Source organism: Mizuhopecten yessoensis, unplaced genomic scaffold (genome assembly GCF_002113885.1).
Source record: "Mizuhopecten yessoensis strain PY_sf001 unplaced genomic scaffold, ASM211388v2 scaffold5197, whole genome shotgun sequence".
In the NCBI taxonomy this organism is placed as follows: domain Eukaryota; kingdom Metazoa; phylum Mollusca; class Bivalvia; order Pectinida; family Pectinidae; genus Mizuhopecten; species Mizuhopecten yessoensis.
This window is the reverse complement of record NW_018405928.1, coordinates 67,861-82,645: the sequence shown is the minus strand read 5'-3', so window position 1 is coordinate 82,645 and position 14,785 is coordinate 67,861. Positions and strand designations below refer to the sequence as shown.

Here is a 14,785-nt window from a genome sequence, read left to right as displayed (position 1 = left end):
CAAATAATGAAATAAGATATAGTTTAAACTAAATAATGAGATCTCAACCAAATTTCCCTGCATTATTAGAGCCTACTCCTCCAGAACAGTTGGTCATATTTCAACCAAATTCGGTATTAATTAATTATCTTGGGGCCAGGGAATCAAACTATTTATAGGTAGTCCCATAATATTGAGTCCTGAGGGCGCCGCCCACTTCGGATGCATAATCAGGAAATATCTGAAATATTACTTTTGATGAACAAATTTTATTAAAATTACTTCAATTAATCTAGGATAGCAATTCATGCCCCTTGGGCATATTTTTAATTTGGTCTAAAAAGAAACATTAAATTTCGCATAGCTCGATATCAGCTACAAATATCGCGATCGGTAAAAGCAGTTAATAGCAGTGCTATTTGGTGAAATAAGCGGAAATTACTGGATGTATTTATAAAGATGTACGTTTACGAAGATTCCTCTAAAAGTTATATAACGTTAGATAAATCTAATTTACGAATTTATTTAGTGATATAAAGATATTGCAAGTCGGATCATTTAATTTCTTATTTATTGAAATTGGTTAATGTAAGTTTGTTTGCTCTATTTTTCTGGTTTTAGCTTTCGTAAACTAAGTATTACAAACAAATCTCTGGTATTTATGGCAGGGTTATCTACCTTAGATATAATCTTTCCCGCCACGCACTGCGATGAGAAGTCAAACACGTGAATTCCAAGATGGCTGACAAAGACGATCAGGAGGAGCCGAATCCGGCATCCGACATCGTTGTCACCAAATACAAAATGGCTGGTGACATGGTGAACGGTGAGAACTCGTAAAGAAACAAGATTTCTTAATTTTCAAATTAAAATAAGTACACAATACTCTCAACTACAAGCGAATTCTTACCATGCCGACTGTCGGAATTCTACGCCATGCCATGTGCTTTTTGAGAATTGCACAACAGCTGTGACGGACAATGGTATTTGGTGCGCCATAAGACATATCATAATGCGTAAATTTAATCTCATGTTGTAGAAAATAAATTGTGTCGTTTATTAATATAAATGTAGCATATCGAATATTAATTTTGTCTGGAAATATTGCGGGGGGGGGGGGGGGGGGGGGGGGTAGGTACTAAATAACATTTAATATTATTAAAGAAATTGTATTTTGATAACTACTTTCAACAGAGAAAATTGTGTGTACATGGTCGGGAACACTTGCAATTTTGATCATATGTTTCATTTACTCATAGCCAGAAAATCATCAAATGACACTAGTGGGATATCACAGCTGTGTTGTAGGCCATTGTCAGGTCCAACACAAATTATGGCATTTTATTATGTAATGTTGAGCTATATACATCGACGTATACTTTAAATAGCTTTATGTTAAGCGTTTTTCTAAGAATCAAGATATAATAAAATTGAAGTGTTGATTTTATAACGTATACCATTAGGTTGGGGAATTAAAACCACCAACTTGGGTATAATACGCAAACTCGCCTATTATACACCTATTATACACCAGTTGGAGTATGGATTTGTTCCTAAAAGTAACCCAAATGGCTTAAACAGTAACTTTTGCAATATATTATTTAAAATTGCATTGATTTACTACAAGATAAATAATATTTTGCTAAAAGATGTTTACTGAAGTGTGGGTTACTTGATGTATAGTACTGATATTAATACCCGGCCGGGTATTAAATCGATCCCATGCCTTGTAATGGAGCAAGCCCTGTGTGAATCACACTGGGGCGATTTTAGAATTAATTGACAGCACATTGTTCCACATCCATAAATAAGGTTGTAGTATGAACTATTTCTGTTTATATCCTGCACAACTTGAAGTTAAACTCTGCCTAAAATGTCGTTAAATTATCAAGTAAACGTAGCAATTAAGCGAATCGAAATCTGAATTGACCGCCATGTTGGAAAGTTCATCTCTCTTCCGATATAGGGCAGACGTCCAAATATGGGTGTCATGACCCAATATGGAAATTGTAGTAAACATGGCGGTATCTGTAATAATACTATATTTGGCCATGCAGGCCATATATAGAAAGGATAATTGAGATAACATCACGCGTGATCGGTCATGGCGGTCGTTTCTATTTTCCCCCAAAAACGGACTTTGTTAATTTCGTAAAAGAGTTTTTGCATGGGTAAGGGTTTGTGGTTTCCCCGACCTGACTATATTAGCCTAGATCTGGAATATTATTTGATCATGTGACTATATGTGACTTTGTGTCAGTTTTGTTTATTTAATAGTTTAAATTACTTTTCGATAAGTAATTTCCAGTTTTTCGATTTTACTTGTACTCGAGAATAAATTCTGACTTCAGAGTCAAATGCAGCGCAAATCTTGGAATATTTGACTTCGAAAGGATTTTTATTTTATTTTTTTCATTTTTTTCAGGAATCATTAAGGAGGTTGTAGCAAAATGTGTTGATGGGGTGTCAGCGCTTTCAGTATGCGAGTTTGGAGATGGTCGTCTGCTGGAAGAGACCAACAAAGTGTTCAAGAAAGACAAGGAAATGAAGAAAGGTGATTTTCATTTGACCATGAAATGAGTTTGACTGTACAATAAATAAAAAATGTATTATTTATATTATCTACCAGAAATATGCACAAAAAGCAGTTGAAATTCTTGATTCAGATGTCTTAACCCTTAGGCTGCTACGCGCCACAATAGTGGATCCGAAAAGTCGGGCCGTCAGTGCTACGCACCACAATAGTGGCGTGCGGTCTGTAGGTTTTTGATCAGTAAACAGGAAGTGTGAAAGCGGACTGTTGCTATACCAAACCAGAAAGCGTATAGTAGAAGGCTTCTGATTGGTTGTTTTGTCATTACTTTCGATATTACCGGCAATGTACCCTAGTAATAATAATCAAAGTGTGCAAGAGAATTTCAAAATCGGAAAAAACGTCATAAAAATGGCGGACGTGTAGATTAAAGTGATGAATATGATGGTAAGCATTTATTCTCCAGCGTCACCTACGATGATAATAAAGGTTTAAAAGGGTTTGACATGGTTGATGTGGAAATACTTAGGTGTAACATAATATGTAACTTTCAAATGAACGGCTTTGTGCCCTACGCAAACATGAAAATATCTGCGGACCGAGACGCACATGTCATGATGTCGTCTGCAGTTGAGGCCGAATTGAACATTGACATTGATACATTTTGAGCCGATTTATTTCTTCAAACTATTTATCGATGATTTAATCATAAACTAGACCGTAGCTTAGATATATCTATATGCCGCCTGTGTCAATAAATATATTGAATGACGACCTGAAACCTGTAGCAAATCGCATGCAATTCTTGATGAAATAAATACCTGACCTTTTTACCTGTGAATCTGTGTAAATGTACAGCGTCTTATGTCATAAATGAAGTTTATAATCTCTGTTATCATTTTCCAATCACATTTGCTGACAAAAACAATTTTAAAATGATCTTTCTGGTGCTTAAATCCGATTGATTAAAAGTTTCACCTTTTCTTACCTTTATTACCACCTGTACAGGTAAATACTGAGCAACTTTAGAATCGAAAACGTTAATATAAACTAGAGACAATAACGAACAATTTTCCTGAAACTTTTATTCACATAAAACAAATATTTTTCAAGTTATGCGCATTTGAAAAACTAAGTAAATTAATTTATATTTCAATAATAAATTCAGCAGTGGCGTCCCTTTACATAGAAATCAATGTGGCAGCCTAAGGGTTAATTTCTCTTCAAACAACAGAATTTCAGAATCAATTTTCTGAAATGTAATGGATTGTTTTATATGTGAAGCCAACATTACATTATGAAATAGACAGGTTTGGACAATGCTTTTGCATGATTGAGCAAATTGCTTTCATGATTAGTTTAGGAAAAATTGCCAAGGCAAGATATGATCATAATTGTAGAGAATGTTTCATCCCCTGTCAGAAATTTAAGCCCTTATTCTTGACAAGAGCAGCTGCCACAACAAACGTAAATAAGGGAGATAAAATTGTCCAACCTTAAGTCTTTCTGGTGGTACTGGCTTCAGTTTATTCTTCAATATTTCTTTGGTGTTTATTGTGTGTTTGATACATCTGAATTACAGTTTTATCCAACTTGTGTTTACAGGTATTGCCTTCCCAACCTGTGTATCTGTCAACAATTGTATCTGCCATTTTTCCCCACTCAAGACTGATCCTGAGGTGTTGCTGAAGAATGGGGATGTTGTCAAAATGTAAGTTAATCTTTAAACGATTAAATGTTTATCTCTGGATTTTAGACCAAACATTTGCTTCCTTTGTTGTTTGTTTTATGCACCTAGTGTAATATAATAGCGAATGTGTGTGCAGAGATACACCTAAGAAAAAGAGCACAACACTGTCAACAGAGACAATTAGGCTCTTCATACAATTATGCTCAAATGTGATTGAAAAGAACAAAGTATGTATTGTTAATGATGTTAGACATAAACAATCATAGTACAAGTGCACCACGATGAATGTCAAAGTTTCTTATGTTTTAATGTGTTACAGAGACCTTGGCGCACACATCGACGGGTTCATCGCTGTCGTTGCTCACACACTGGTGGTTGGAGCCTCACTTGTATGTAAACCGTTCGCAGATTAATTGATAGAATATGTAATGCCAGTTAAGCTTTGCCTGGCACAAAATAAACACAACCATTTGTTGTCATCTCAAAATAGACTAATAGGGATTAGGTTAAAGAAACTCAAATTTAATCATAAATACTAATGAGATAAGTTTTATATTCTACTTATGTGCCTGGCAGAAAAAAAATGCTACTTGCATGTGTACTTTGATCCAATTAAGAGATAGAAAGTCTCGCAGGAGCATTTAACAGAATTGAACCCTGGCATCGGTTCGAGTGTTGTCTTGCATGTAACTCGGTTACTATAATGCAAATGTTTAGTTTAATCCTGATGTGTAGACTGTTCGATTAGTCTATTTAGACGTAAAGTATAATTAGTAATCGCCTTTTGGGCCTTCAGATGGTGTAAAACTGGGTACTCAGACCTGTTGACAAGATATTGATGGTCTACATCTTCATGCTCTGTATCTGTATGTGAAGTAAAACTAAAATAAAAAAACAGCTTCATTAAGGTAGGTTAAGTTAAGTGTTAAATTTTAATAATTATAAAACATACTTTGGCTTCTACTTAAACCACACACCTGCTTGATCAAGATCAGAATGTTTTATATTGCTTTGCTTACTTGAGCAGTTGAAATGATATGTAATCATGAATTTCTACACTGGTGTTGTATTCATTTTTGTGTAAACAGGAAAACAAGGTGGATGGTCGACGAGCGGATGTGATCATGGCAGCCCATCAAGCAGCTGAGGCGTGTCTCCGACTTGTCAAACCTGGCAACGATGTGAGTAGCTGACTTCTCTTGAATGAGGTCCCTCGAAAGGGTGACAATCTATACCAATAGAAATTTAAGTTGTCAGGACATTTAATCCAGTGAAATCTGTGTGTTTTTAAGGCAAAAATATCCTTCCAAACCAAAATCGTTGGGTAAAGTAGTTTTGAAAATGAGGGAATCAAGATTTTTCTAGACTTAAAAATATTTTTACAGGTGCAATCTGTCAATTAAAGAAAAACAAATATGAGAAAAATACTATGGCTTCAAACTCTAAGTTGACAAGTGATTTATTATGGTGGATACAGACATATAAGCGGGATCCCATAACACCATGTGGGTGTATGTGGTGTTTACATATTTATGTAATAAAATTGTCTTTAAAAATAAACAAATTATAAAAATTATACATTTTATACATTTTATCTATGTGTCATAAATACAGTCCTGCACATGGCAGGACTCTTGGTTATACATGCCTTAGGTAGGGAAGAGTGCATAGCAATGGACATGACGGAGAACCTGGAATCATGTACCATGTAGATCCTAGTAAAAATATACTTCAAAAGTCACTTTGCATTATATTGTGTATAGTACAATAATATCTGTCCAAATATTTCTCACAGCAGACAAAAGTATGGTTTTACAGATTAACACATTTGCCAGTGAAATCACAGATTATAAGTTTATTACAAAACTTGCGGATATATATGTTAAAATTAATGAGTAATCAAAGACGACAACTTTGGTAAAGATTTGTTCTCTGGAGTTACTTCTCCTTCTATGTGAAATGGCTAGTGCTCAGTACCCTGACATTGCCCTGGGTCTTCTGGCAAGTTAAGCAATAAGAACTGCTCATATTTTGAACATATCATGTATTTTTGAAGGAATAAAATAAGTATATTTTAAAATAAGGTTTGTAATCCAAATATTTCTAAATGTTTTATATTTCGTGCATCATGTTAATTGCAGCAGGTGGTGTTGATGTTATTTTTGTTCTCCTGTCATTTATATTTTGTTTGTGTTTCAGAATAACAAAGTAACAGAATCAATATCAAAAGTGGCCAAGGCCTTTGACTGCAAACCTGTAGAAGGTAAGTCTTTTCATATTGTCTGGCACATGATATTTTAAACTTCTGAGAAACTGCCTGTCAGATTGATAAAGTTAAGTGATAATCAGCAGCCTTTGTTGGAAATCAGAATGAATACTTGAGAAGGAGCCGACTTCCAGGGTGCAGAGGGGCTGAGCTGAAATGATACTTCTAAAAGGGGATTACACCAAACTATCCGTAGATGATTAGAATTAACGCTCAATAAGATGCTTAATCCCTTGGAGTGAAGTAATGCAAAATATTGAAATACAAACTTTCTTGGAAATGAGAGTATGTATACTCAATAATGGATACTTGAGATGCTGTGTATCATATTAACAGGTATGCTGTCCCACCAGCTGAAACAGCATGTGATAGATGGAGAGAAAGCCATTATCCAGAACCCAACAGAAGCACAAAGGTAACAAATAGGTAGTAGGGACTTCAGCCAAAGTTAATGAATCTTGTCATCTATTCATTCGTTAACCATCTGAAATATTAAAACCCATACATTCAAATAATGCCATATGGCACTAAGCACCAGATTACGGAGAGATAGTTTTGTTTATGCTCTATATCTGCAGTGGTACTGAAATTAACATGATCTTAGCAAGTGGCTTGAGTGTTTAATACCAGTTTGAAATTAGTTTAGAAATCTGTTATATGAAGATTTTTTGTCAATTGTTTATACATTTTCTGGATCAATTGTTATGCTAGAACCAAAGTCTTAACTCTGTCAATCAAAGTGTTATTGAGGAATGCAAATAACCTAAAAGAATGATTTACTGTGAACTAGGAAAAAATTTGAAGCCAAAATTGGGTAAGTAAGAGTGTTATGGCAATACCTAAAAAGTCTTTATACCCAAACTACCCATTAACCTGGCTATCACCTATTGTCATGACTGCCTTCTGCCTGTTCAGCTTTTCAAAGTTGGGAGAGTTCTAAAACCTTGTTCTAGATTGGTGTGAATCAAGTTTTATTGAAAAAAACAAATCTTTGGTTTGAAACCAATGTGAAATGTGATTTGTGATGGCTGTAAAGAAAGAAAAAATCACCAAGTCCCTGCAAAGTATTAAAATGTCTAAGATGTGTATAATTTGACTAGCTGACAATCTTACCTGGTAGATTTTATGTCGGGCTAGTGAAAAATGCACCATTAACCAGGAAAATATAGGTCAGGCCTGTTGTTATGGCCACGTTTAAACCCCAATAGTTGTGCTGCCTGATGTTTGCATGGAAATTATGTTTGTTGTAGAACTTTCAAAATATTAGTCCAAGAGCCAGATTGAGGTTTATCTCTAGTAAATGGTTTTTCTTGTTTATTAGTCTCATGGCTGTTTTGTTACAATTAAGTAAAAAGAAAAAAGGATTCTGAGAAATATTACTAAGGTACCACTATTTTGTGCATGAGATCAATTATGTAGAGGTTATCCCAATATTCATTTTATTGGCGGAATCCAAAAGCAAAAATTAAAAAAGATACCAGAAGCAATTGAAAGAACTTGAATGTCCTGAGATCCTCCAAGAGACCTCTTTATATAATACTAATAGCTCAAAAGAATGGTAACTCAAAATGTTGAAAGTCAAATGGTCCCTCTTCCTCCTCCATATTATTGATTCAATAGTTCTCTTTGTTGTAACCTATCAAGAAATATAAATGAAGTCTCTATTTTAGTATATTTTTAGAAAGTCTTCAGTCAGTTTATTTGCCCCCTTTCCCAATTGGCCAAGTAAGATACCTTGAACTAACATTTTTTATTCACTGGTTTCAGTGAAATTATGATATTAATTTGTGTGGATCAAAAAATTCAATCCATTGGTCACGCTGCCCCAATACTGGTCCAATTTCACCAGATTTGGTATAGAGATATGTCTCGGTTTAGTTCAATCACCAATATGATGCATGCATATCAATCTGATTAAAATCACATGTTACATGGCTTCGTTAACTTTGTACTACGCCTGAACATCTGAGTGTGCCACGGTCAGGGTCACGTTCAGGTGACCTTTATATTTATAAATACTCATTAAATTTTGACCAATCAGAGACCCTCTTTCAAAAGGGCGCTCAGAGATGTAACAAATATGTCGGACATTGATGAGAATGATGCGAAAGTTCTGAAGTAATTTGAGATCGTCTGAAACCCGAACAGAATAAAAATCGAAGCTTTATTAGAGAAGAAAGACTGTATGGTGGTGTTGCCTACGCAATTATTACCCAATGGGTACGTTTTCCTTGGCGTCGTAGAAACGTCAGTTCCCGCCGCCAATCGCAACTTCTCGGCCAATTCCGGCTAGGCGCGGAATCATCGTTTTGGAAACTAATCTGTTCGATACCCCTCACTATTTATTAATAACCATGATATTCCGATTTTTGCCAGCGCGCCTCTGATTGGTTCATCTAAAGGTCACTTGAACGTGACCCTGACTGCGACACATTCAGATGTTCAGGCGGAGCCATGTAACAGATGATTTTAATCAGATTGCATGCATATCTACACATAATTGATGAAGCTACTCAATTCAGGTGATTCGTTTCTGTGCAATAACTGCCCTAAAGATGGTTCAGTTTCAACTTAATTTAATGGCAAGTCTGGGGCTAAGTTAGGTCACTAATGTGATGTTTGCATATTTTCACATGATATATAAGGCTTCATGATTCTGATTGGCTAATGGGTTTCTGTCAAATAACTGCCACAGAATGTTTACACTTCAACCAATTTCGATTTGCACATACATAATGGCAAGTCTCCAGCTATGATGCATAATTAGTGAGAGAGGTTTCTGTCATGTAATTTCCCTAAAATGGCAAGATTTAAACCAAGTTTTTAGTCGAGGCAGATTCATATTGACCAATTTTGATATGCCCATATATAAGTTTTAAATTAAGTATATCTATGTCAAACCTCCACAATGGACTACAGTTGAAATATTGTCCTGAAAGAGGGGCATATTTTCTTATAACATACTTATTTTTGTCATATGAAAATTGACTTCAGTATCATTTTTGTCTTGCCCCCACGAAGTAGGGTAATCGAGACAAAGGTGTTGCTTTTCCGTCAACGTTAAGTTTTTGCGTTTAAGTTAGTTTGACTGAAAGTATTAGTGCTACACCAACCAAACTTGGACAATAGATGCATCTTAGGTAGTCATCTCAACCCATGCATCAAATGCTGGATGCGGCCTACTTTTCATGGTCCATTGACTTTTGTCAGCATCTCCATCAACATTAAGATGTTGCGTTTAAGTGCTAGATCAACCAATCTTTGCATGTGCATTGATGGTCAAAGCAAGACAAAAGGCGAGATATCAATCAGAATGGCTGATTGCCAATTCAACATGCAATGTATTATGTAATAACCTAAATAATTGTCATTTTATTCTTTTCACAGCAAAGAACATGAAAAGTGTGAATTTGAAATGTATGATGTATTTGCTGTGGATGTCCTTGTCAGCTCTGGAGAAGGAAAGGTAAGACTATGTTAATTTGAATGCCCTCCTCCATATACCACCCATTCTTGCCATATACATGTGTAGTTTTGTAGCGGTCACATTAATGCAAAGGTAGAATATGAAATTGTCAGCCGTCTTCGGAGCTGAAGTCACTTGTTGCTTCAGATTCTTCCTCAATGTCTGACACATCTAAAGTTTAGAAGCTGATGTTTTAAGTTCAGTCAGGCAAATGCCTCAAGTGACCAATTGCCGATTGTCTTTTAAACCACTTTCAAAACATACTTTTGGCATTATGTAGAGTCACAGGTGTGAAATCTATTCAGAACTTCATTAAAAACTTCTAAAAATGTGAAATCCTCTGGTTTAGCAAAATATGTTGTGAAGACCTACCAGGTTTATCTTCATTCCTTATCAGATGTGTTAATGTGCTGGCCAGGGTTAAAGGTCGGTCGAGATTTTTTTTTCTTCTCAAAATGACTGCTTAAAAAGGGACTGTTGAATATTAATTAAGTTTGATATTTAACATCATTTGTAGAATGATTAAAATCACCATGAGAGCTTTGTGTCTCCAAAGTGTGCCGGAGAACCAATCTTTTCAGAAGTGCTTAAACAAAGCTGTAACATTTATGGTGTTATGGCCCAGACGTGATCACTTAATTTCATTGATGTTAATTATTTTTGTGATCGGATGACTTGTCAGAGTGTTGGCCTTTTTGTTTCATCAAAATACATTGAACAAGCATGTGTTGGTTGGGGGGAACCTTAATGACTGAAGCTGTTAGTGAAACTTGATATGTCAGTGAAATGGTGACAAGACCATGCATGTGTGGCAAGAGAACATGCTAGTAAGTTAGAATATTTCACTAATATTTTGTATAATCTGATAAGGTTGTTACAAACACGTGCATCACTATGAATCTATGATACATACATTTCAAATGTGTAAACTTGCAAAAAATGAGTAATTGTAGCCTATGATTACACCCACTAATTCTTGGCATGTGTAGTTTTGTAGCTCAGCTGTCACATGAATGTGAATGTGGAATATAAAAATGTCAGCCGTCTTCGGAGCTGAAGTCTCTTGTTGCTTCAGATTCTTCCTCAATGTCTGACACATGCTTTTAAGTATAACACATGTTTGGTATTGTGTTACACAATAAGGATTGATTGTATGATGTCCAGTGTGAAATAAAATATGTAGCTCTAAGACCTTCAGGGTATATGTAGTTTTGTAGCTTATGAGATTAGAGGTGAAGTTTAAATTTGTCAGAAAATCCAAGTCTCGTTGCTTCATACTTTTCAGGGTCTGAATTATTTTCACTGCATAAAATTTTCTTTAGTATTGTGTTCAATAAATTTGTAGCCAGTTGTAAATGTATTCCTGGTTCAATATTAAAACTAAAAATTTCGTATCAATTACATCCACTTATTCTTGACATATGTAGTTTTGTAGCTGTCATATGAATGTTAATGTGGAAAATAAAATTGTCAGCCGTCTTCGGAGCTGAAGTCTCTTGTTGCTTCAGATTCTTCCTCAATGTCTGACACATGCTTTTAAGTATAACACATGTTTGGTATTGTGTTACACATTTATGATTGGTTGTAGGATGTCAAGTGTGAAATAAATATGTATCTCAGAGCTTTGTAGTATATGTAGTTTTGTAGCCAATGAGATCAGAGGTGAAATGTAAAATTGTTCGCAAATCTTAAGACTTTTGTTCCTTCATATTCTTCAAGGTCTGGATTATCTTCATTGATAAATTTTTCTTTAGTATGGTGTTCAATCAATTTGTATACAGTTGATCTGACTTGTAGATATATTCCTGGTTCAAAAATAAAACTCTTAATTTGTATCAAATACATCCACTTATTCTTGACATATGTAGTTTTGTAGCTGTCATATGAATGTGAATGTGGAATATAAAATTGTTATCCGCCTCCGGAGTTGAAGTCTCTTGTTGCTTTAGATTCTTCCTCAATGTCTGACACATCTTTTCAAGTAAATAAATGTTTGGTATTGTGTTACACAATAAGGATTGATTGTATGATGTCCAGTGTGAAAAAAAAATATGTAGCTCTGAGAACTTCATGCTATATGCCGTTTTGTTTACTAAGAGATCAGAGGTGAAGTTCAGAAAATCCAAGTGTTTCCTTGCTTCATACTTTTCAAGGTCTGGATTATTTTCACTGCATAAAATTTTCTTTAGTATTGTGTTCAATAAATTTGTAGCCAGTTGTAAATGTATTCCTGGTTCAATATTAAAACTAAAAATTTCGTATCAATTACATCCACTTATTCTTGACATATGTAGTTTGGTAGCTGTCATATGAATGTGAATGTGGAAAATAAAATTGTCAGACGTCTTCGGAGCTGAAGTCTCTTGTTGCTTTAGATTCTTCCTCAATGTCTGACACATCTTTTCAAGTAAATAAATGTTTGGTATTGTGTTACACAATAAGGATTGATTGTATGATGTCCAGTGTGAAAAAAAATATGTAGCTCTGAGAACTTCATGCTATATGCCGTTTTGTTTACTAAGAGATCAGAGGTGAAGTTCAGAAAATCCAAGTGTTTCCTTGCTTCATACTTTTCAAGGTCTGGATTATTTTCACTGCATAAAATTTTCTTTAGGATTGTGTTCAATAAATTTGTAGCCAGTTGTAAATGTATTCCTGGTTCAATATTAAAACTAAAAATTTCGTATCAATTACATCCACTTATTCTTGACATATGTAGTTTGGTAGCTGTCATATGAATGTGAATGTGGAAAATAAAATTGTCAGACGTCTTCGGAGCTGAAGTCTCTTGTTGCTTCAGATTCTTCCTCAATGTCTGACACATGCTTTTAAGTACAACACATGTTTGGGATTGTGTTACACATTTATGATTGATTGTAGGTTATTAAGTATGGTGTTTAGTAAATTTGTAGTCAGTTGTAAATGTATTCCTGGTTCAATATTAAAACCAAGAATTTGGTATCAATTACACTACACCCTCTTATTCTTGACATATGTAGTTTTGTAGCTGTCATATGAATGTTAATGTGGAAAATAAAATTGTCAGTCGTCTTCGGAGCTGAAGTCTCTTGTTGCTTCAGATTCTTCCTCAATGTCTGACACATGCTTTTAAGTACAACACATGTTTGGTATTGTGTTACACAATAAGGATTGATTGTATGATGTCCAGTGTGAAAAAAAAATATGTAGCTCTGAGAACTTCATGCTATATGCCGTTTTGTTTACTAAGAGATCAGAGGTGAAGTTCAGAAAATCCAAGTGTTTCCTTGCTTCATACTTTTCAAGGTCTGGATTATTTTCACTGCATAAAATTTTCTTTAGTATTGTGTTCAATAAATTTGTAATCAGTTGTAAATGTGGTGCTTGTTCAATATTAAAACTAAGAATTTGGTATCAATTACAATACACCCACTTATTCTTGACATACGTAGTTTTGTAGCTGTCATATGAATGTTAATGTGGAAAATAAAATTGTCAGTCGTCTTCGGAGCTGAAGTCTCTTGTTGCTTCAGATTCTTCCTCAATGTCTGACACATCTTTTCAAGTAAATAAATGTTTGGTATTGTGTTACACAATAAGGATTGATTGTATGATGTCCAGTGTGAAAAAAAATATGTAGCTCTGAGAACTTCATGCTATATGCCGTTTTGTTTACTAAGAGATCAGAGGTGAAGTTCAGAAAATCCAAGTGTTTCCTTGCTTCATACTTTTCAAGGGCTGGATTATTTTCACTGCATAAAATTTTCTTTAGGATTGTGTTCAATAAATTTGTAGCCAGTTGTAAATGTATTCCTGGTTCAATATTAAAACCAAGAATTTGGTATCAATTACACTACACCCACTTATTCTTGACATACGTAGTTTTGTAGCTGTCATATGAATGTTAATGTGGAAAATAAAATTGTCAGACGTCTTCGGAGCTGAAGTCTCTTGTTGCTTTAGATTCTTCCTCAATGTCTGACACATGCTTTTAAGTATAACACCTGTTTGGAATAGTGTTGCACAATAAGGATAGATTGTATGATGTCCAGTGTGAAAAAAAAATATGTAGCTCTGAGAACTTCATGCTATATGCCGTTTTGTTTACTAAGAGATCAGAGGTGAAGTTCAGAAAATCCAAGTGTTTCCTTGCTTCATACTTTTCAAGGTCTGGATTATTTTCACTGCATAAAATTTTCTTTAGGATTGTGTTCAATAAATTTGTAATCAGTTGTAAATGTATTCCTGGTTCAATATTAAAACTAAGAATTTGGTATCAATTACACTACACCCACTTATTCTTGACATATGTAGTTTTGTAGCTGTCATATGAATGTGAATGTGGAAAATAAAATTGTCAGCCGTCTTCGAAGCTAAAGTCTCTTGTTGCTTCAGATTCTTCCTCAATGTCTGACACATGCTTTCAAGTAAATAAACGTTTGGCATTGTATTACACATTTATGATTGATTGTAGGATGTCCAGTGTGAAATAAAATATGTAGCTTTGAGATCTTTAGGGTATATATAGTTTTATAGACTATAATGATATCAAAGATGAAGTTTAAATTTGTCGGCCAATCTTGAGTCTTTTGTTGCTTCATATTCTTTAAGATCTGGATTAACTTCATAGCATAAAGGTTATTAAGTATGGTGTTTAGTAAATTTGTAGTCGGTTGACTTGCATAAACCCTCCTGGTTCAATATTAAAACAAAGACCTTTGTATTAATTACACCCACTTATTCTTGACATATGTAGTTTTGTAGCTGTCATATGAATGTGAATGTGGAATATAAAATTGTCAGCCGTCTTCGGAGCTGAAGTCTCTTGTTGCTTCAGATTCTTCCTCAATGTCTGACACATGCTTTTAAGTA

The 14,785-nt window shown here is 34.6% G+C and overlaps 1 protein-coding gene across 1 annotated transcript in view; it reads left to right on the top strand.

Moving 5' to 3' along the window:
- Positions 1-683: 683 nt before the first annotated feature.
- Positions 684-14,785, top strand: part of LOC110450394 (proliferation-associated protein 2G4-like) — a 26,461-nt gene continuing 12,359 nt past the window's right edge. Inside the window, exons 1-8 of the mRNA XM_021497880.1 lie at positions 684-805; positions 2,405-2,533; positions 4,118-4,223; positions 4,522-4,591; positions 5,291-5,383; positions 6,402-6,465; positions 6,805-6,883; positions 9,856-9,934. Of these exons, the coding sequence (XP_021353555.1) occupies positions 718-805; positions 2,405-2,533; positions 4,118-4,223; positions 4,522-4,591; positions 5,291-5,383; positions 6,402-6,465; positions 6,805-6,883; positions 9,856-9,934 (708 nt within the window). The 5' untranslated portion in view covers positions 684-717. The remainder of the gene's footprint in view (positions 806-2,404; positions 2,534-4,117; positions 4,224-4,521; positions 4,592-5,290; positions 5,384-6,401; positions 6,466-6,804; positions 6,884-9,855; positions 9,935-14,785) is intronic.